Source organism: Aquarana catesbeiana, linkage group LG11 (genome assembly GCF_042186555.1).
Source record: "Aquarana catesbeiana isolate 2022-GZ linkage group LG11, ASM4218655v1, whole genome shotgun sequence".
In the NCBI taxonomy this organism is placed as follows: Eukaryota; Metazoa; Chordata; class Amphibia; order Anura; family Ranidae; genus Aquarana; species Aquarana catesbeiana.
The window spans coordinates 55,592,871-55,615,995 of record NC_133334.1 but is presented as its reverse complement, the minus strand read 5'-3'; the positions used below and the strand labels follow the sequence as shown (position 1 = coordinate 55,615,995).

Here is a 23,125-nt window from a genome sequence, read left to right as displayed (position 1 = left end):
ACAAGAGAAGATGCACGTAGAGGTGGAGTTTACTATTCCCCTAAACCGCAGAGAGTCAGATATGAAACACATCAGCAGGACCACTATGGGGTACCTGTGGCTAATAGCTTCCAGCCTTTGAGCGACAATGACAATTTTCTGGATGAATCTTTTTTAGGGGGGACCAGGGGAGGACCCTCCCGAGAAGTACGAAATCCAGGAAGAGAGGAGGGAGAGCTGGACGAAGAGTTCAACAGAAAAAGAAGGCGGGAAGACTAGGACGGGGAATCTATAATCTGAGCGGAGCAGAACTATCAAGGGAGGAACTACTAGTTTTAGATAAGGGAATCAAATATGCCCCTAAAAAAGGACTCAACAAATTCGACACCTATGTTGGTGTACAAAAATTGGTCAGGAAACTTAATATCAAAAAGTATTATGCCCTCAATCCTGTTGAGAGAGCTGTCACTGATCATAGGTTCACTAACCTAAGAAATAACTCAGTGTTTAACCCCTATATATCCAACAATAAATATGTCGATTTATTCAAAAAATTGGTTACCTCGGAGTTAGAACAGTTACCGGTTAAGAAAGTGTATGAACATATAGATATTAAAAGAGGAATGGATTCACTGGAGAAAAGGAAAGACATAGTGATTAGACCGGCGGACAAAGGGGGAGGTGTCGTCGTCCTCTCACTACAACAATATAAAGATGAGATGGGAAGGATACTGAGCGACATGGACACTTATCAACCCCTTAAGGATAACCCCTCCAAGATGTGTAAAAGTGCATTAGAGGGCATTATCAAATATGGAACCGATAAAGGCTTGTTGAACAAGCATGAAGCCAAATACCTAGTCCCTATGGTCAGTAAAATGCCTGTAATCTACTACTTACCCAAAATCCATAAGGACAGCCTAAATCCACCCGGAAGACCGATAGTGAGCGGTATTGGATCCCTTACCTCCAGATTAGGAGAGTATATAGACATCCATCTACAGCCCTTAGTGAAGAAAACCAACGCCTATCTTAGGGATACCAAGCATACTTTGCAGTTGCTTGGGGGATGTGCTACACATGAGAATATAATTATGGCCACAGGAGATGTGGCCTCATTATATACTAACATCGACCATGAGGGTGCCCTGAATGCTGTCAAATGGGCCTTGGATAAGGAAGATTCAATCGATGAGGACCTTACATTCTTTCTTTTGAAATGTTTAGATTTTTGTTTACAGAATAATTTTTTCTGGTACGATAACAAGATCTACTTACAGAAGAAAGGTGTCGCGATGGGCGCCAAATTCGCCCCGAGTGTAGCTAATCTCTATATGGCCAAATGGGAGGAAGAGGAAAACCTAAAGGATGACAATGGAGATATCGTACTATACAAGAGATTTATAGACGATCTCTTAATTATTTGGAGAGGGGATATGGAAGGTCTGATGGGTTTACTGAACTCCATGAATGTCAATGATCGAAACATCTCCCTCACCTGGAATGTTAGTACAGAAAATATACATTTTTTGGATCTAGAGATCTCCAACACCAATGAGGGTATCATCACCAAATCCTTCTTCAAAGCTACGGACCGGAATTCGTATATTCCGGTTACGAGTTGTCATCATAAACCCTGGTTAAAAAACATCCCGAGTGGACAATATATGAGGATGCGAAGGAATTGCACCAGGATGGTTGATTATGAGACCCAGTCAGAGAGGTTGAGTACCATGTTCTTGGAGAAGGGATATCAGAAGGAGTTTTTGGAGAAAGAAAGAAGTAGAATTGGCAACATGAGTAGGGCGGATCTTCTAAAAGATGCTATCAAAGTAACCGGTAATGATGTTCATGAGGGTATTAGTGTAATACTTGATTATTCAGCACAAAGTTATGAAGTAAGGAGGATCATATGTAAATATTGGAGTGTGTTGAAACAGGACACCCAGCTCAAAGATGTTCTCCCGGATAAACCGAAATTTGTTTTCAAGAGAGCTCCTAGCTTGCGGGATAGGCTGATACATAATGTGGTAGATCCCCCCCCTCCAAAACCTAAAATGTTTTTGGACCTAGAAGGGTTCCATAGCTGCGGCAGGTGTTACAGTTGCAGGAGGATCCCGGACAACACTAGGAGGTTAAAGGAATTCTCGAACCCTAGAAACAACTTTTCATATAAGATTAGGGATTTTATATCTTGTGATACAGTAGGGGTGGTCTATGCCTTAAAGTGCCCATGTAACCTGTTGTATGTGGGGCGCACCACCAGGGCCCTTAAAGATCGCATAGAAGAACATGTGAGGCACATATGCAATGGGTCCGATAAACATGGTTTATATGTGCATTTTAAGAGGGTACACAACCAAAGTACCGTAGGCATGAAGTTTTGGGGGATTGAGGCGCCCAAACGCCACTGGAGGGGTTCGAATTTTGTCAGAGAGATAAGCAAAAGGGAATCCTGGTGGATACACCAGCTTGGGTCTTTGGTCCCTGGAGGATTGAATAGAGATTTCGATTTGAGATGTTTTCTTAGTAACTATTGATACTGTTTGCTTTGGCGATATACCTTTTACCATTTCTGTTCTTTCTCGTTTTGAGTTGAAAGGGATGCCTTATCTATTGGGCTCAGCTAGGGCATCCACTATAGATTGTATACTGTGATGTTCCCCTTGATAGTTCAATTACCTCCCCACAGTGATTCTATGTTGGGTGTATAAATTTTATCCATTTTGGAATATTTTTTTAAATAGATTTTTTAGATTAATATCTTAAAAAGAATTTTTTTATGATTTTTTATGTGATTCAAATATTTTTAATAACAATTTTTTATAATAAAGTATGTCATGTTTGTTTTTAATATTTTAGTAATATTTAATTTTAAGTTGGTTGATCCAATCTTGGGGTCGATTAATCATATATGGAATGTTGTACGTTTGTTTATTATGTGATATTTTATCGTTTGCGGCGATCTAAACGTGTGTGGTGTGTGGCGGTGCTCTCTTTGCGAGACCGCTCCGTCCTGTATAATATTATTATATTAAGATAGAATACATGGTTATATATCATTGTAGATTATTTTTATGCACAACATCTGATTAGATCATTTATTGTGAGATCCTGCTATTAATAGTACACATTCTGCTATTTAGCAGATTTGTAGTCTCAGGGAAAATGGCCGCTGTAGTTACCTTTACTGCCCATTAGGATTTACATCTGTGATCCTAGGCAAAATGGCTGCCATGATTGACACGGCTGGTGTCAGCCTGATCCATGGCCTAAGGGAAAATGGCCGCTATAGACACAGATGTGTCTGCGGTCTTAGGCAAAATGGCCGCCGGAGTTATATATATTCACTCTGGAGCTCTCGTCCAATCAGATTCCCCCTGAAGAAGGCACGTGGTCCCGGTGCCGAACACGCGTAGGGGAGGGGCCTGGACGGAGCTGTCAGCAGAGAGAGAGCAGGAGATTTTCGTTACACACGCCGCACCGCACACCACACCGAGAGATTGACCGTTTTATGCTTGTTAAGGATGGTGCACTCACGCACCCACAATATGTGAGTACCCCAGTGAGGGGAGCTGATTATTTGATTAAAATCCTTTATACCTACATATTGCGCTATGGAGTTTTTTTCTCTTGCATAAACCATCTCCACTTGAGAACATTGGAAGTCTGCACAGCTGGTTCCTAATGAGCACAGGAGTGGCTCCAAGGCTTTGTTTGACATAGTCTAATCGCTGTGTCACACACAGGAAGAACATTGGAAGTCTGCACAGCTGGTTCCTAATGAGCACAGGAGTGGCTCCAAGGCTTTGTTTGACATAGTCTAATCGCTGTGTCACACACAGGAAGGTGAGCATATACACCTGTGGGGGCGGCTGGAAGACACCACAGCATGTTTTTTGGTGGCACAGTTTGGAAGATAGGATATGTGAAATTCACCAAATTTTTGGACTAATTTATTTGGGCACTTTTATATCATTGGATATACACGTTTTTGGACTTCATTTATTCACTGTTTGTTATATCCTCTTGTATTTTATTTTGATATTTTAATGGATATGTTGTTTTGTTTGATCACTCACTTGCTGTGTTTCACATAGCACTGTGCACTTTATACTTTAGCACCTAGGGGTACTGCACTTTGAGTGCAGCGATTTTTTCTAGCGCAGACACATTGTTTTTTTATTTTAATGTGTTAACTTTTGGTCCATGAAATAAAAAAACAGGAAAGATGCAGCGCTAAAAACATGTGCACACCCCAGATGGGTGTCCGGGGATAATATTTGCAGTGAGAAGTGCTATATAAAGTGCTAAATACATATGAATGCAAGGAAAAAATCCTAAAAGTGAAGCATTGTAAAACATACAAAAACCGTGGTGTAATTCAGCAGGTTTATGCCCCAGTTGAAGTACCTTTGTACGCAGGGCCAGTGCTGCCACTAGATAGCCGCCTAGGGTGTACTGCTGCCACGGGGCGCCCAGCCACTGGTGTTCCTACTCTCTTCTCTCTGCAGCAAGCAACTAAGTCTCAGCATCAGCAGGCAGCCGCTGCTCCATTCGCACATGTTGTCAGAGGCGCAACGGTGGCGGAGGACTGTTTATGTGTCCCGAATCCCGAATGAACGGAAGAAAGCAAACATTCATTGATGGGCACTGGTAGGCTGCATTGATGGGCGCTGGTGAGGCTGCATCGAGGGGCGCTGGTGAGGGTGCATCGAGGGGCGCTGGTGAGGGTGCATCGAGGGGCGCTGGTGAGGGTGCATCGAGGGGCGCTGGTGAGGGTGCATCGAGGGGCGCTGGTGAGGGTGCATCGAGGGGCGCTGGTGAGGGTGCATCGCGGGGCGCTGGTGAGGCTGCATCGCGGGGCGCTGGTGAGGCTGCATCGCGGGGCGCTGGTGAGGCTGCATCGCGGGGCGCTGGTGAGGCTGCATCGCGGGGCGCTGGTGAGGCTGCATCGCGGGGCGCTGGTGAGGCTGCATCGCGGGGCGCTGGTGAGGCTGCATCGCGGGGCGCTGGTGAGGCTGCATCGCGGGGCGCTGGTGAGGCTGCATCGAGGGACGCTGGTGAGGCTGCATCGAGGGACGCTGGTGAGGCTGCATCGAGGGGCGCTGGTGAGACTGCATCGAGGGGCGCTGGTGAGGCTGCATTGATGGGTGCTGGTGAGGCTGCATTGAGGGGCGCTGGTGAGACTGCATTGAGGGGCGCTGGTGAGGCTGCATTGATGGGCGCTTGTGAGGCTGCATTAATTGGCGCTTCAATGAAAAAGGTGGGGTATCCATGGGCAGGGCAAAGGGGTGGAGTCAGGGGTGGAGTCAAGGGGGGGGGGCGGCGAAATGAGGTTTCACCTAGGGTGTCAAAAATCTTTGCACCAGTCCTGTTTGTACGAAACAAGTCGGGTACATAGCCTGCTCAACTTTATCTACCTTGCTTGTTTTTCATCTACTTTGTGATCACGATTTGTACACATCTGATGCGATGTTTGTACTGTTTTACTTTTTTTTACTTGAATACATTTTTATACGTTTGATTCATCTGCACTATGTGGAGGCCTTCTTTTTTTCCTATGATCCATGCTGCTCCCTGGATGTAAGGAGCATCACCTCTACTGGGAACATCGCCACTGAAGTCCAGGTCTTTGGGTCACCTTTGATTTATTGGATGCAGGAGTCTGTGCATGCCAAATCTACTACAGGAGTTTGTGTCGGAGATCAAGTTCCTGATGGTCGTTTATGCCTATCTGACCCACCGCCACTGGCGTGTGTGTCCAGGACTTAGGATAAGAGTACCCATCCCATTTCCATGGTGTTGGATGTATACTCCCGGGTGTCGTGTGTGAACATCACCCTGCATGCCTCAACTTCAGTATTATATTTCATGAATTTCAGCGCCCTGCGACCATGTTCAAGGGACTGACTATGATAGTTTGAACTTTATATTTCAGGGACTTTCATGTGGCCAGTAATGTCTTCTGATTTTTCCTTTGAGTTCTCTCGCAGAAGTTACTCCATGCACAAATTTTGGCCATTATATGTCCGCATATGTTCTGTGTAGTTGTATTACCTTGAATGGTTCTTTTATTTTACCGCACACAGCACTTTGTTTTATTATTTTTGTATGTTTTACATTGCTTCACTTTTAGGATTTTTTCCTTGCATTTATATGTATTTAGCACTTTATATAGCACTTCCCACTGCAAATATTATCCCCGGACACCCATCTGGGGTGTGCACATGTTTTTAGCGCTGCATCTTTCCTGTTTTTTTATTTTATGCAATTGCTGATGCTGGCAGCTGTCCGATATTAGTAGCGCAATTTTTTTTCCTTCACTATTTTTTGGTCCATGAAATATACCATTGAAAGTATTTGGTTTTATCTGTTTTTCCGTACCTGCAAAAAATATCTGCTGATCCCATTATAAATCTAGTAAGCTAATAACTTGTGCTCTCTGTCTCTGCTGCACTGTTATCAGCCAATACTGATCACAGTTCTCTCCATGGACTACAGAACACCTCCCCTTATATTATGGCAATGAGGAGATAGGGGGGGTTCTTTAGTCCTAGTACAATTTCTGTCCTAGGTGACAACATTCTATAGACACAGAGAGAGTGTTGTCGCTCTAGGACAGGACGTGTGTTACTGAAATGATCATCAGGTAAAGAATAAAGAAAAAAATAGTTTTACAAAGCATACAACTGTTTCTATCACATCTAAGGACAGATAAGCTGAATTATATTAAATTCATTTCTGAAGTGACTCTCACATTTTTACATGATTGCTCCTCTACATTTTTTTTATTACACATTGAAGTGTATGTAATCCGAAATACTAAAATGTAATATACACTATATTGTCAGAAGTATTGGGACGCCTGCCTTTACACGCACATGAACTTTAATGGTATCCCAGTCTTAGTCCGTAGTGTTAAATATTGAGTTGGCCCACCCTTTGCAGCTATAACAGCTTCAACTCTTCTTTGAAGGCTGTCCTCAAGGTTTAGGAGTGTGTCTATGGGAATATTTGACCATTCTTCCAGAAGCACATTTGTGAGGTCAGACACTGATGTGGACGAGAAGGCCTGGCTCGCAGTCTCCGCAATAATTCATCCCAAAGGTGTTCTATCGGGTTGAGGTCAGTCAAGTTCCTCCACCCCAACCTCACTCATCCATGTCTTTATGGATCTTGCTTTGTGCACTGGTGTGCAGTCATATTGGAACAGGAAGGGGGCCATCCCCAAACTGTTCCTACAACGTTGGGAGCATAATATAGTGCAAAATGTCTTGGTATGCTGACATCTTAAGAGTTCCCTTCACTGGAACTAAGGGGTCCAGCTCAACCCCTGAAAAACAACCCCACACCATAATCCCCCCTCCACCAAATGATTTGGACCAGTGCACAAAGCAAGGTCCATAAAGACATGGATGAGCGAGTTTGGGGTGGAGGAACTTGACTGGCCTCAACCCAACCCGTGGAGACTGCGAGCCAGGCTTTCTCAGTCCTTAGATGTGGTGGGTGCATTTGTTTTTTTTTTTATAAGCTTTTAACCATTTTATTTTCACCTGGTGGCCCTCAATATAATACACATCCTGTCTCTTCAAAGTTACACTAATGTCTCCACTGTATCTATGAGGCAGCCATGGTTGTCACACAGGCTGGACTTAAAACAGGTTACCTACTATAATAAAGCTCAAACTGCTTTACAACTGCACATCAGCCACAGTGCATTGTGTTTGATAGGTAGTCCAACCCATACATTTGCTTTGTAATGTCCCTTGCACACATGACTGTCTGGCTGCTGTGCATCCCTCCTGGCATTACAGAGCACCAAGGAAAGACAGCTGCAGTGTTCAGCCCGACTGCTGGTAGCCTGCCAAAGTTTATAGTAGACTAAGGCTTAACTAGGGTGAACACTATACAGAGTGGCACTCACGATTAGGGACCTATGCCATGAGGGATGAATTACTGGAATGCAGAAGATCTGCTTTCCAAGCATTTGTCCCTGAATGCATAGGAACCTAAACATGGGTGCCACTTGCCACGGACTTTTCATAGGCTACAGGCAGTAGGACTGGATGCTGCACCTATCCCTCCCAGGTGTACTAAAACACTGGGAGGGACCCACAACAGCTAAATGTCCCTGTGTGCAAAAAAGCTTAAAGGATCACTAAAGTTAATTTTTTTTTTTAAATAACAAACATGTTATACTTACCTCCACTGTGCAGCTCGTTTTGCACAGAGTGGCCCCGAACCTGGTCTTCTGGGGTCCCTCGGCGGCTGTCTCGACTCCCCCCTGCAAGGACTCAACACTTTCATGCGAGCTCTCTCGCATGGTGTTTAGTGCTTGCGGCCCCCCCCCCCTTGATACACCCGGTGGCCATATCCGCTCTCTGTATCACTCAGCCCCGCCCCCCGGCGCTGCATCATTGGATGTGATTGACAGCAGCGGGAGTCAATGGCTGCGCTGCTTTCAATCCATCCACTGTAACCAATCAAGGGCCAGGCTGAGCGGCGAAGAGGATGTCAGGGGTGAGCGCGGGACTTTCGAGGGGTCAGGTAAGTAAAACGGGGGGGCGGTATTGTCAGATTTTTTTTCACCTTAATGCATAGAATGCATTAAGGTGAAAAAACTTTTACCTTTACAACTCCTTTAAGTAGGAGCAATAAAACACTACAACTGTATAGAACTGTAAAGCAGAGAGAAGAGTCCAAGTATGTAAAGAACAAATCACTCCTTCTGCTGATCCTCTGCCTTCAGTACTCCAAGCCATTGCCCTGGAACAAGTATGCAGATTAGGGTACTCAGAGTAAAATCAGAAGTCATTATCACTATACTTGTTCAGGGTCATCAACTCAAAGTATTGAAGACACAGGTTCAGCATGACAACCAAGTAACTACAGTTTGCAGAATGAGAATAAACCAACAACAGAATATATGGGGGGAGATTTCCAAAAACTGGAGCATTTTGAATCTGGCGCAGTTGTGCATGGTAGCCAATCAGCTTCTAACTTCAGCTTGTTCAATTAAGCTTTGACACTAAAACCTGAAAGCAGATTGGTTTCTGTGCAGAGCTGCACCAGATTTTGCACTCTCCAGTTTTAGTAAATCCCCCCCATTGTTCACTTAGGAAAGGTTTCCTTTTAACGTACCTTTTCCTTTGTAGACTAGAAGACCATTAGGCCCCCGAAAGTCAATAGTGTCCCCTATTTTTAAGTTGTCCAAGTACTGGGACATTTTTCCTCCATCTGGGAATTTGGGGTTCACATTTTTGTAATAAACCTGAAAAGGCAGAACCAACCATTGTTAGAATTTCTCAAAACCTGCAGTAGATACCAATAAGACCCGGATTCAAACACCAGATTCCAAATGGTGACGTTCACAGGAAGGTGCATCCTGGTCTATGGACAGTTTACAGGAACATTTAAAGGGGATACATGTCTCTTTTTCTGTGTAATCATCAATTGTTTTATATAATATGTAACAGAGTAACTTTTTTAGGCCAACTTAATGCAAAGGCAAACTTGACTTCCTAGCCAACTGTACTGCAAAAGCAATCATAGTATTAAAACATATCTAAGTGCACAACCTTTTATTTCATTTTTTGGGAGAATAACATCTTAAAGGAAGTTATGCCGACAACTTCCTTTCCTCTGCCAGGCTCTGTGATCACAGGTCTGACCATGGAAATAGAAGATGTTCTAAATATTTCCGATGGAACCAATTCCTATCGGGAAAACCAATCGTCTGTATGCTGTTCCGACAAACCAAAAACGAAGCATTCTCTGAAGCAAGTACAAGATGGAAGCTATTGGCTACTGGCTATTGAACTTCCTTTTTCTAGTCCCTTCGTACGTGTTGTACGTCACCGCGTTCTGGACGGTCGGACTTTGGTTTGACCGTGTGTAGGCAAGACCGCTGGAATGGAATTCCGTCGGAGAAACCTTCGAAATTTATTCAGACGGCAAAACCGGTCGTGTGTACGCGGCATAAAGCTCACCACCTATCGCTGATGGCAAATCCTGTTCTGAATGAGGTTATATTAGGGATGTATCACTATTCAGAGACACCAAGATTACATTATATATTATTTACACTAGCGTTTATCAGTTAGGATTTTGTGGTACCCTTGGGTGCCATCTGGGCTCATCAGAGGTGCCCTGCTGTGTTCCTTATTTTTGCACAGTGTTATGCTTTTCCATGGTGCAGGCAGGCCAATAGCAAGCATCATAAAGATGTGGGCAATAATTCAGGGCTGCACCAGCTTTCAGAAGGGAACTGAAGTCTGTGTTTGTCTACACATCCTCTGCCTCCTGCCAACTGGCATGCAACCGCAGCCAAAAAGTAAGACCCTGATGTGAAAGTGGGGGGGCTGAGGACTTCAATGTGAAGGACTTTGACATAAAAGTATGGGATCGAGGACTCTGATGTGGAATGGTGCGATTTCGGACACTCCTGTGAAAGCAGGAAGGGGATCCTGATTTCAGATTAGGGTGCCACGAGATTTTGCATATTTTTATAGGATCTTGTGACTGAGAAAAGATTAGGAAACACGGGTTTACACCAATGAAGAGGACAAATTTTCCCCGCCTCCCAAACCAGTACTCTCTTGTTCAGTACTACCTTTAGCTTTACTCGTATCTACATAAAATACATTTTACCTTTACAACCAGATCAACGTGACCTTTCACCTCATCACTGGACACCGGAGTGTACGCCCGAACCACCAAGCTGCCATTGACTTTAGCTGAGAGGTAGATGTGTTGTCCTTTAAAAAATGATATGTAATAAAAGTGTTATGTTCAATTAAAAAAATGCTAATTTTTTTTTAGATTTTGCTAATTCTAGAGAATTGTAGATATCTAGACGTTCAGTTGATTTACTAAAACTGCGGCATGCAAAATCTGGTGCAGCACTGCTTCTCCACTGACCCTTGCTTGGGGTCAGCCCTTGGAGCCAACCATCTGACAAGTAAGTATGGGATCACTAGTTCTGGCTTCATGCTCCTGTCCAATCATAACCTATACTCCAATATACTGTTTACTTGTTGATACAGACATCAGATATACACATGAGCCCCTGATGAAGCGAGGAGAGCTCACGAAACGCGTCGGGTTAGAGATGTATCATGTATATCTGTATTCTCAATACTTTGATTTTATGTCATTATGGCTATGTGTTTAGGACTATCCTGCTATGCTGTTGTTCTTATGAATTTGCCACTTATGTTCATGACTTGTACCAGATGATATTGATTCCAATAAACTGCGTTACTACTTTTTTACACCTTTATATCTTATTTACCTGTGATCATCATGGAAAGTTCATTCAAAGTCCCATGAGCGAATTTTTGTTTCTCCCTGCTTAGAAACCAATCAGCTTCCAGGTTTTGTTATCAAAGCTTAATTAAACAAGTTGAAGTTAGAAACTGATTGGCTACCATGAAGCTGCACTAGATTTTGCACTTTCCAGTTTTAGTAAATCAACCCCTATGTTTATGTGAACATTTTGTGGTCTATAGCTAATAGACAGACATCATGGTATAAAGTAAGTGTCAACTTTGCCACTAATTAATAAATCCTCCTATTACATTTCTGATAATATAAAAAAAAAAATCAGGAATCCAACAGGGAGATTGAGGACCCTTCATAATGGTCATAATAGGTATGAAGACCCCAGAACTCAGCTTATACTTCTCACTAGTAGGGTCTGTGAGGGTCTTTATTTATCCAGATCATAGTATAGCTAGTCTGTCCCATATAACTGGACATGTGAAGTTGAATATAACTACTAGTAGCTCTCCAATAGAGTTCCAGAGAAATATAAGAAACGGTCTAAATTTCCAGCAATTACTACATACTGAATATTAAGGTTAATATTGACAATTATTTGCTGTGGCATGTACATTGATGTTGTTTTCTCCTTTCAAAGGAGTCAATCTCATCATCTTTACCTATAGGAAGTCCCAAAATGTGCTCCGATGATGGTAGACCAAATCGGAATCTCTTGGTGTCATGACTGATTTCCTGCAAAGAGTGATAGTAATGTGTTAACAAAAAAATTCAAGCCCTCAATAAAATATATTACTGAGAGTAATAAGAAATAGGTTACAGTGCCCAGGATCCCACATGGGACCCAAGTCACATAGCTATAGATGATGCCATGACTTTTACAAGACTGCTTATCATAATTAATACTGAGACAGCCTAAGGCAATTGTGGCTGAACTCGTAGTGCCCAATAACTATTAGTAAATACTTATGCAGCGTACACACGGGAGGACTTTTCTATCGGACTGGTCCAACGGACAATCCGATCATGTGTGGGCTTCATTGGACCTTCAGGGGATTTTTCCAGTCGAAAATCTGACGCCCGTGTGTACGCGGCCTTAGGCAGGCCACACATTATTCAATTTTCTTGCCTTCAACCATGGGTTGAGGAAAAGAAAGTTGCTTGATTCCCCCATTCAATGTTGATGGGGGAATCCCTCCAGCAGTGCTATTGTGTTCTGACAGTAGGGAGTATGATGAGCCTTCCCCACCAGCAAAATACAGTGATCACTGCTGGTGGATATAGTGAAACAGCACAGCCTCTATTGTGCCTGAAAATGAACTACTTCTGCTGGGATCTCTCTAGATAACCCACAGTGCTATGGGAATCCACTGCCCCGACCTTCACATTTGTGCTCTGGCTAAAAGTATAAGAACATTCCTCAAGATTATTGAGTTCAAGTGTTTCCAGTGTAGGGTACTACACTGTAGTTATAGCATATAAAGACATGACCGCATTATAACTTCATGAGGACATTTGGTAAGGATTTGGTAAGGAGTGGTGGCGGCTGGTGTTTTTTTTTGTTTGGGGAGCGGCAAACAACCATCCCCCCTTCCTCAATCGGCCGGCACCCCCACCCTGTTGGTCGGTCGGTCCAACCCCCCCTCTGCGCAGGCGGTCGGTCATCCAGCACTTACCCCATCTAGGTCAGGGGCGGGCAGCGCTCCTGCGGGGATGCGTCTTCCATCGCCTCTCCTCCTCCTCTGTATCATGGCGGCCTCCGCCGTGCATCTCCTCCCTCCTCCTCCTAGGTGTCCAGTAAGATCGCCTGTCCTTTCAGCCAATCGGGTGACGGGTCTCAGGACCCCCTTCCTGATTGGCCGGGAGGAGGATCAGTGTGACAATAGCAAATATTCATTCGCTATTGTCACACAACTGGGTTTGCTCTGTGCCCTGAGCCCACCCTTTTTTGAAGCCTATTAGAGCCTCTGGTTTTAATCACGTGCTTCAAAAAAAAAAAACCCCATTGGAATCCACACGTCCGGCGCCCCGCATGTAGATTAGGGGGTCGGACGCATGGATGGGGGGGGAGGCGCCGTGTGCCCCTAATGGACAGGCTACCACTGGTAAGGAGGAAATGGAGTTGGAACTGCCTGCACAGAGCCCCGAGCCTATGGTGGAATTCCAGCTTAAGACTAGCTATGCTTGATCATGTTCCCATCTTCCTCCTGCTACCTATCCTGCCTAACTTGTGTAAAACAGATCTGTACACTTCCCTATTTTCAGCCCCGTCTGGTCACATGATCCCCTGTGTATCCCCTGTGTCAGTGAGCTGCAGCTGCAGGGGAAAGGAGAGAGCTGTCGATAACAGCTGGGAATTCTGGGAGCTGTGATGTTACTCATAGGCTCCTATGTTCCAGCTATTTTCAGCACCCCCTCCTTTGCCCTGCAGCAGCCGCTCACTGACACTGGGGATCCGGAGCTGCAGGATCACGTGACCAGATTGGAGCGGAATAAAATAGGCAAGTATTAGGGCTGTGGAAATTAATGATTAATTCCTCGATTAATCAATAATTTTTTTGATCGATCAAAATTCTTTTGATCGGTACTCACCTCTCCACTGGCTTCCGGGTCTTCAGGGAGTTCCGTCTGAGATCCGGTGACGTCACAGACATCGACATCACTGGACTCCTCCCCCATTCCCCAGTCATTGACGGTGTTCTGCCGAGAAAGGTCCGCCCGGTGTCCTATCGAAAATAGTCCCCCATCGGATAGTGTCCGCCCTCTACTGCGCAAGTGCAGCGCCTGTGCACTACGGAGCACAAAGGACACTCCAAAAATATCCCAAAATCAACAGCTGAGCATTACCTCTACAGGGCGCATGCGCACTTAATACCATATTATGTCACACAGCCCCGCACGCTCCCGAGGCTCGTACAACTTTGTAAGGGGTGGTGTGTGCAATTACACATGCACGGTGTAGAGTTCACTCACAGCTGTTTACGTTCGGCAATTTTTGGCATCACCATAGTAGTTTGTACTGCGCAAGCACAGCGCATGCACGGTACAATGCAAGGAGATCAGCTAAAAGTAGAACCTCTGCATTCTCACACCATTGCAGGGCTGTAGACCCTGCATTGGTTTTGATGGCATCAAGATCTTAGACTGGTGGAGCACATACACTATATTGTCAAGAGTATTGGGGTGCCTGCTTTTACACACACATGAACTTTAATGGCATCCCAGTCTTAGTCCGTAGGGTTCAATATTGAGTTGGCCCGCACTGCAGCTATAACAGCCTCAACTCTTCTGGGAACGTTGTCCACAAGGTTTAGGAGTGTGTCTATGGTAATGTTTGACCATTCTTCCAGAGGTGCATTTGTGAGGTCAGGCACTAATGTGGACAAGAAGGCCTGGCTGTAGTCTCCACTCTAATTCATCCCAAAGGTGTTCTATCAGGTTAAGGTCAGGCCAGTCAAGTTCCTCCACCCCAAACTGGCTCATCCATGTCTTTATGGACCTTGCTTTGTACACTGGTCCAAATCATTTGGTGGAGGGTGATTATGATGTGAGGTTCTTTTTCAGGGGTTGGGCTTGGCCCCTTAGTTCCAGTGAAGGCAACACTTAAGACATCAGCATACCAAGACATTTTGGACAATTTCATGCTCCCAACTTTGTGTGAACAGTTTGGTGATGGCCCCTTCCTGTTCCAACATGACTGCACACCAGTGCACAAAGCAAGGTCCAAAAAGACGTAGATGAGTGAGTTTGGGGTAGAAGAACTTGTCCTGACCTCAACCAGATAGAACACCTTTGGGATGAATTAGAGCGGAGACTGCGAGCCAGGCCTTCTCACCCACATTTGTCCGTGGAAAATCCGATAACAATTGTCCGAACATACTAATGGTCGGATTTTCCGACAACAGCCTGTCATCACACAATTCCCGTCAGATAATCCGATCGTATGTACGAGGCTTAAGATAGAACAAATATCTGGTTGCGAGGAAAATCCTGCATTGCATTGGGGTAGTTGTGCAATTTTTAATTAATAATCTACTTCATGCATATACAGTACTTACCAATTTCACTGCAATTATGTGATCACATTTAGTTTCTATTGATTGCACTACAATAAAGAGTAAAGGGAAGTTTGTAGGCTTTGTACCTGTTTTTCAATAAGAGGAAGAGGATACTTGGTGTTAGGATCCAGGAGGGTGACCGGTTCTTTCTTTTCTGGTGTTCCCATTGATTTAATCATGAATAATAAAGTGCTCACTATGACTACAGCCAGTGCTATTATCACCATGGTGTCCTGATAAGAAAGAGAGATTGTGACATTTGGGAGTTTTTATCGCCATTATGAATGATTTTATAAAATATGAACACATACAGTATAGGCTCCATTCACATCTAGGCGTTGCTATTTTTTTACCGGCGTTTTTTCGACGTTTTCTGGCGTTTTTGTACAGGCATTTGGAGTTGACAAGTGACCAATGAAAAGCAGTAAAATGCCTGTAATCTGCCAAAAAACAAGCTCATGTACTTTTTTAAGTGATGAGCATTTTGCTTAAGGCGCCAGAAGACTCAGATATGAACAGGGGCCGTTGAAATGAATGGGATTCGTCTTGTTGGGCGTTTTTAGAGCTGAGGCTTAGAGCAGAAAATCGCCTAAAAATGCCTAGATGTGAACGGAGCCTTAGACTACATTCATACTTCTGCGTTTTGAATCGCGGGCAGATTTGCCACGAATCTCCCCGCAAGTTGAAAGCGCTGATGTGTGAATGACAAATCGCGGGAGTCACACTTGAGATGCCATGCATTTGAATGACACCTAAAATCGCGGTGCGGGTCTGCCGCGATTGTCGCGAGGTAAATCGTGCTGCAACCCGCATCGCACGAAGCATGTCGCCCAAAAAAGTTCAGGAGCTACTTTTGGATGACATGCTTCATGCGCTGCAGGTTGCCACAATTGCAGGGCGATTTATTGTGGCAGACCGCGATTTTATGGCATCTTAAATGTAAGTCCTGCGATTTGTTGTTTACGCATCAGCGCTTTCAAATGGTGGTCAGAATCGCAGCAAATCTACATGCAATTCAAAACGCTGAAGTGTGAATGCAGCCTTGGGCCCTGTTCACACCTGAGTGATTTTCAGCTTGTAAAACGCTCACCTCTGAAGCTCCAAAATGCCCAACAAGCAAAATCCATTCATTTCAATGACCCCTGTTGACATCTGAATGTTCTATCGCCTGAAGCTCAAAAAAGTACATGGGCTTCTTTTTGGCAGATTACAAGCGTTTTTGGCCCTATAGCCTTCAATAGAAATGCAGAAAAACGCTTGTAAAACGCTCAACCCTAATTTCCCCTCTCTCTCTCCACCCCCTAGTGCTTTTTATTGGCTAAACAAAAATGCCTGAAGCTGTAAAACGCATGTAATACACTTCTAAAACACTTTTAAAAAGTTTGTAAAAAGCTGTAAAAAAAGCAAAACAATTTAAATAAATGCCCGAAAAAACGCCAGTAAATTGATACGCATAGGTGTGAATGGAGCCTTATGCCGCGTACACACGGTCGGACTTTTCGTCTACAAAAGTCCGACAGCCTGTCCGACAGACTTCCGGCGGACTTTCAGCGGACTTGCAGCAGACTTTCTAACGAACGGACTTGCCTACACACGACCACACAAAAGTCCGACGGATTCGTACGTGATGACGTACACCGGACTAAAATAAGGAAGTTCATAGCCGGTAGCCAATAGCTGCCCTAGCATGGGTTTTTGTCCGTCGGACTAGCATACAGACGAGCGGACTTCGGGGTCCGTCGTACTTACGACGTAAAGATTTGAAGCATGCTTCAAATCTAAAGTCCGTCGGATTTTAGGCTAAAAAAGTCCGTTGAAAGTCCGGAGAAGCCCACACACGATCGGATTACCAGCCAGCTTTAGTCCGTCAGCGTCCGTTGGACTTTTGTAGACGAAAAGTCCGACCGTGTGTACGCGGCATTAGGGATTAGTAATGCTGTCTGATGTCAAAACATTTTCATTGTATGCATAACTAAAACTATTTTCTTTTAATAGTGTACAGAGGATTTAAAACTTTCACTGCCAACAGTGTGTAAGGCTAGCCATTCATTATACAATTTTCTAGTACCAATTTCTTTTAGATTTACCAAAACCATATAGTATGAGGTCAAACCTCAACACTTTCAATTAGTATGCAATCAGGCAGGCCCTTAGGCTTGGTTCACACCTATGTGTTTCTTTAGTGCTTTTTTCAGAAACGCACTACAGTCCATTTAACATGAAACCATGTTAAATGGACTGTAGTGCGTTTCTGAAAAAAAGCACTAAAGAAACACATATAGGTCACGTTCACATCTATGCTTTTTTTCAGCTGCTAAGTTTCTGGAAAGGGTCAGAGACTTTTTGTAAATGCAAAATGGTGCGTTTGTTTGGTTCAATAGACTTCAATTGAGAAGCTGCTTAAAAAAAAAACATGTAGTGCGTTTTTTTTTCCCGCGATTTTACCGTAATGCACATTTTTTAATCTACCCAACTACAAATTGGCAAAATTTCATGCCAAGCAGCTGCCCCTCCTGCTTACTGAACACAGGAGGTCAGTTGCTTGGCATGGGCGTCATACGTGAAACGCTTTGCAACTTCTTAGTGAGTGCAAAATGTTCTCTGATTGGATGAGGTGGAGATTGTGACATCACCTTCCCGCCTCTCCACCACACCAAAGGCACATATGCCAAATGACCAACCACCTCTGTTCTGTAAGCAGCAGGGCAAGCATTCCGCATGGGACCTGGAAGCAAGTGGAGATCACTGGAGTAGCAATGTTTACTACAGTGATTTCCACGGGGATCCCACAGGTATGACACATACATACACTATATTACCAAAAGTATTGTGACGCCTGCCTTTACAAACACATGAACTTTAATGGCATCCCAGTCTTAGTCCGTAGGGTTCAATATTGAGTTGGCCCACCCTTTGCAGCTATAACAGCTTCAACTCTTCTGGGAAGGATGTCCACAAGATTTAGGAGTGTGTCTATGGGAATGTTTGACCATTATTACAGAAGCACATTTGTGAGGTCAGGCACTGATGTTGGACAAGAAGGCCTGGCTCTCAGTCTTCACTTTAATTCATCCCAAAGATGTTCTATCAGGTTGAGGTCAGGACTGTCAAGTTCCTCCACCCCAAACTCGCTCATCCATCTCTTTATGGACCTCGCTTTGTGCTCTGGTACAAATCATTTGGTGGAGGGGGGATTATGGTGTGGGGTTGTTTTTAGGGGCTTGGCCCCTTAGTTCTAGTGAAGGGAACTCTTATGCCCCGTACACACGGTCGGACATTGATCGGACATTCCGACATCAAAATCCATGGATTTTTTCCGACGGATGTTGGCTCAAACTTGTCTTGCATACACACGGCCACACAAAGTTGTCGGAAAATCCGATCATTCTGAACGCGGTGACGTAAAACACGTACGTCGGGACTATAAACGGGGCAGTAGCCAATAGCTTTCGTCTCTTAATTTATTCTGAGCATGCGTGGCACTTTGTGCATCGGATTTGTGTACACACGACCTTTTTTTTTCTAATCTAACCAATCGGATTTTGTTGTCGGAAAATTTTATAGCCTGCTCTCAAACTTTGTGTGTCGGAAATTCCGACGGAAAAAGTCCGATGGAGCCCATACACGGTCGGAATTTCCGACAACACAATCCGATCGCACTTTTTCCGTCGGAAAATCCGACCGTGTGTACAGGGCATTAGTGTCGGTTCACACAGAGGCGACCTGTCAGGTGACTTAGCCGCCTGACACGTCACACTCCATGCATTGCAATAGAACCGTTCGAATAGGAGTGACTCAAGTCGCTCCGACTTAGAAAAAGGTTCCTGAACTACTTTGGGGCTACTTCGGAGCGGTTTGCATTGACTTCTATACAGAAGTCGTTTTGCAAGCCGTGCTGAAGTCGCGCTGTATGGGGCGGCTTCAGAGTCGCACAAATTTGAAGCCGCCCCTGTGTGAACCGGCACTAGGCATCAGCATACCAAGACATTTTGGACAATTTCATGCTCCCAACTTTGTGGGAACAGTTTGGGGATAGCCCCTTCCTGTTCCAACATGACTGCGCACCAGAGCACAAAGCAAGGTCCATAAAGACATGGATGAACAAGTTTGGGGTGAAGGAACTTGACTGGTCTGCACAGAGTCCTGACCTCAACCCGATAAAACACCTTTGGGATGAATTAGAGAATGCGAACCGGGCCTTTTCGTCCAGCTGCAAAGGCTAAACCCAACTCAATATTGAACCCTACGGACTAAGACTGGGATGCCATTAAAGATAATGTATGTGTGTTTTTCTTTTTTGTTTTGATTTTTGCGCATTTTTGTGTGTTTTTGCTCCTGCATCTTTTTTGGAAGAGAGCCACGTGCATTTTTGCAATGTGCGTTTTGTCGCATGACTGCTTCCTACGTTTGCGGTGCCATTAAGAAATAATGGAATCGTAAGTGCCGATTCACACAGGGGCAACACGACTTCAGCGCGACTTTGCAAGGCGACTTCAACGCGACTTTAAGCAACTTACAACGTGACTTCAAGTCGCATTCAGGACAGGCGACTTTGGCTGTGGCCAATCACAAAATAATCAGCTCTCTGGGAGGGAGGGGTTTGCCTGGGTAAACTAATTTCTTTTCCTGTAAAGTCGCTTCAATATAGATGGAGATCCGACTTGGAGGCGACTTCCATTGAATTCTATGGGTACAGGTCGCCTAGAAGTCGCCTTGAAGTAGTACAGGAACCTTTTCTGAAGTCGGAGCGACTTCAGTAGTGTACATTAAGACGGCTCTCATTGACTATAATACAATTCCCAATGTCAAGCGACTTGGGGCGACTTGAGGGCTGACAAGTTGGATCCCAAGTCGTTGTAGTGTGAACCTTAGTGTGATTCACACCTTGCTGTGTTTTTCACATGTTTCCTGGAACTCAAAGGTGTGATTGCAGAAACCAAGTGCATCTATGGCAAACACTTGTTTAGGGAACCGATTTCAATCCTTAAAAATATTGTTCTGCATGCTAAATGCTCTCTGTAGATAAATACTAAATTAAAAAAACAGTGGGGAATAGGTGACAGGTACTCTTTGCAATGTTAAAACCTTCCTAAAAAAACTGTTTTTTTTTTTGTAATCTGAGAGGTATTTGTGCATTTTATAATTAAAAAGGTGTTCCTGCTAATCTGCCAGTCCTGGCTAGGTGATGGAATTTAATGCAATCTTCTGTAATGATTATACACAGAGAGAGAAATCAATACTATACTATTTTGTGCTGCTTTATATCTATGGAATTTCCCAGAATCCTCCCCCAGCTCTATGTGTCTGCAGACCATCCCCATGGCCTGACACCACCTCATAACCTGACAGCAGCCAATAGAAGCTCACCCTTCTCTTCCTATACATCACACCAGACACGCCCCCTCGCTCACACATGACATGTGCTGCATTCACAATGAACATGTTATACATTGATGGGGACACACTCTTCCTGGGACAGCCTGCTGGATGCACAGAACTCACTCTTCATTTGTGAATCACTTCACTCATTTTTTTTTCCATTGTATCAATCTGATCATATTAAAGATCTACATTACTGTAACAGTTGTAGCTCTCTATTATGATGATAACTGTAACCATGTATATTGCAATGATCAAAAAGCATTCCATTCCTAGAAGTATTCATCTTGCAGGCAGCAGCTAAATAAACATGCATTGCAATCACAAAAAAATGACCATGCAATAATTATTAATATAGTAATACAATTATTATTGCACTATGCAAATATGATGCAACCTGCAGACACTACAAAGAACAATGTAATTGTTTCTACTTTTTTTTTTAAAGATTATTGCAAGCATGCAAATACCATGCAATCTGCAGACATTAAATGCAGCAGGCATTGCACTACAAGTGTACAGCATGGAACTGCAGAGATATGAGATATCTGCAGTATATTAGAAGATGAAGGGTTTAATTGCAAGTAGTTAAGTATTAAAACACAAACCAGGAATGAATTAAATGAATCTCTTATTAAGTAACTCACCATTGTGTGTTCCTGCACAGTCAGATGGGCGCTTCTCACATCCAGACATCAGGCACACACTACATGAGGTTCATGATTATAAGCATGATTATAGTCCTCTGTCTGCCCCGCCTATGTACTACCAGCACCGCCCCCTGCACAGGGGAAAGGGAGCTCTGATAGTAGTCTATGTGCTGGAGAGTGACAGGTGGGAGGAGCTAAGATGACAGCTTGTGTATAGCAGGGAGGAATCTGTCTGCTGCTATCCCTTCCTATCAATAACAATAATAGTAAATAAAATAATACTATAACTTCCAAATAATAATAACACAATCGCTTCCTATTATTATTGACAATATTAGTAGCAATAGAAAATAATAATATTAATTCCTTATAGTAACAGTAACAATGATAATGTTATCTCTTCCTATCAATAAGGATAATATAAATAATAATTAATAATATCACTTTCTAAAAATAATAATAATAATAATGATGATATATCTTCCTATCATTAGTAATAATAATAATAATAATAATAATAATAATAAGATAAATATTAATAATAACACTTCTTACCAACAATAATAATAGCAATAGGAATATCACATAATAATAATAATAATAATAATAATAATAATAATAATAATAATAATAATAATAATAATATTTCTTCCTATCATTAATAATATTAGAAATAATTATAATAATAATATTATTTCTTCCTAAAGATAATAGTAGTAGTAGTAATAATAATCATAATAATATAAATAGTACTGTATTTTCCTATCAATAATATTAGTAATAATTATAATAATATTTATTCCTAACAATAATGCCCCGTACACACGGTCGGATTTTCCAACGGAAAATGTGTGATAGGACCTTGTTGTCGGAAATTCCGACCGTGTGTGGGCTCCATCACACATTTTCCATCGGATTTTCCGACACACAAAGTTTGAGAGCAGGATATAAAATTTTCCGACAACAAAATCCGTTTTTGGAAATTCCAATCGCGTGTACACAAATCCGACAGACAAAGTGCCACGCATGCTCAGAATAAATAAAGAGATAAAAGCTATTGGCCACTGCCCCGTTTATAGTCCCGACGTACGTGTTTTACGTCACCGCGTTCAGAATGATCGGATTTTCCGTCAATTTTGTGTGACCGTGTGTATGCAAGACAAGTCTGAGCCAACATCTGTCGGAAAAAATCCTAGGATTTTGTTGTCGGAATGTCCGATCAATGTCCGACCGTGTGTACGGGGCATAATAGTAGTAGTAATATTAATACCATCACTTCTCAATAACAACAATACCAATAATAACGCTATCTCTTCCCATCATTATTAATAATAATAATAATAATATTTCTTCCTAACAATAAAAGTAATATTAATATTAACAGTATCACTTCCAAATAATAACAATAATAATGCTATATCTTCTTATCATTAATAATAACAATATTAATAATAATAAAAAGCGTGATAGAACAGACTTGTATTTCTGTTTGCTATGGAACTACAAGTACCAGAACTTTTCCTGTCATTAATAATATTAATAGTAGTAGTAATAATTAAAAGTGTGATAGAACAGACTTGTTCTATTTCTGTTTGCTATGGAACTACAAGTACCAGCACTCGATTTATTCCCTGGAGGCATCTCATTGGACTAATATACTGATCTCTGCTGTTCATATGCAGGTTATGTCAGAAAGAGAGGATTCCAACCCCTTAGTATACACTCATTCAAACAGGTAGCAGCCCTTGTTGCTCCTCTGGCTTGTGGTTCACTTGA

The 23,125-nt window shown here is 43.1% G+C and overlaps 1 protein-coding gene across 1 annotated transcript in view; it reads right to left on the bottom strand.

Moving 5' to 3' along the window:
- Positions 1 to 21,455, bottom strand: part of LOC141112957 (NADH-cytochrome b5 reductase 2) — a 50,872-nt gene extending 29,417 nt beyond the window's left edge. Inside the window, exons 1-5 of the mRNA XM_073606051.1 lie at positions 21,347 to 21,455; positions 15,407 to 15,553; positions 11,925 to 11,997; positions 10,633 to 10,739; positions 9,124 to 9,253 (exon numbers count right to left, since the gene is read on the bottom strand). Coding sequence (XP_073462152.1) covers positions 9,124 to 9,253; positions 10,633 to 10,739; positions 11,925 to 11,997; positions 15,407 to 15,553; positions 21,347 to 21,349 — 460 coding nt within the window. The 5' untranslated portion in view covers positions 21,350 to 21,455. The remainder of the gene's footprint in view (positions 1 to 9,123; positions 9,254 to 10,632; positions 10,740 to 11,924; positions 11,998 to 15,406; positions 15,554 to 21,346) is intronic.
- Positions 21,456 to 23,125: the final 1,670 nt, after the last annotated feature.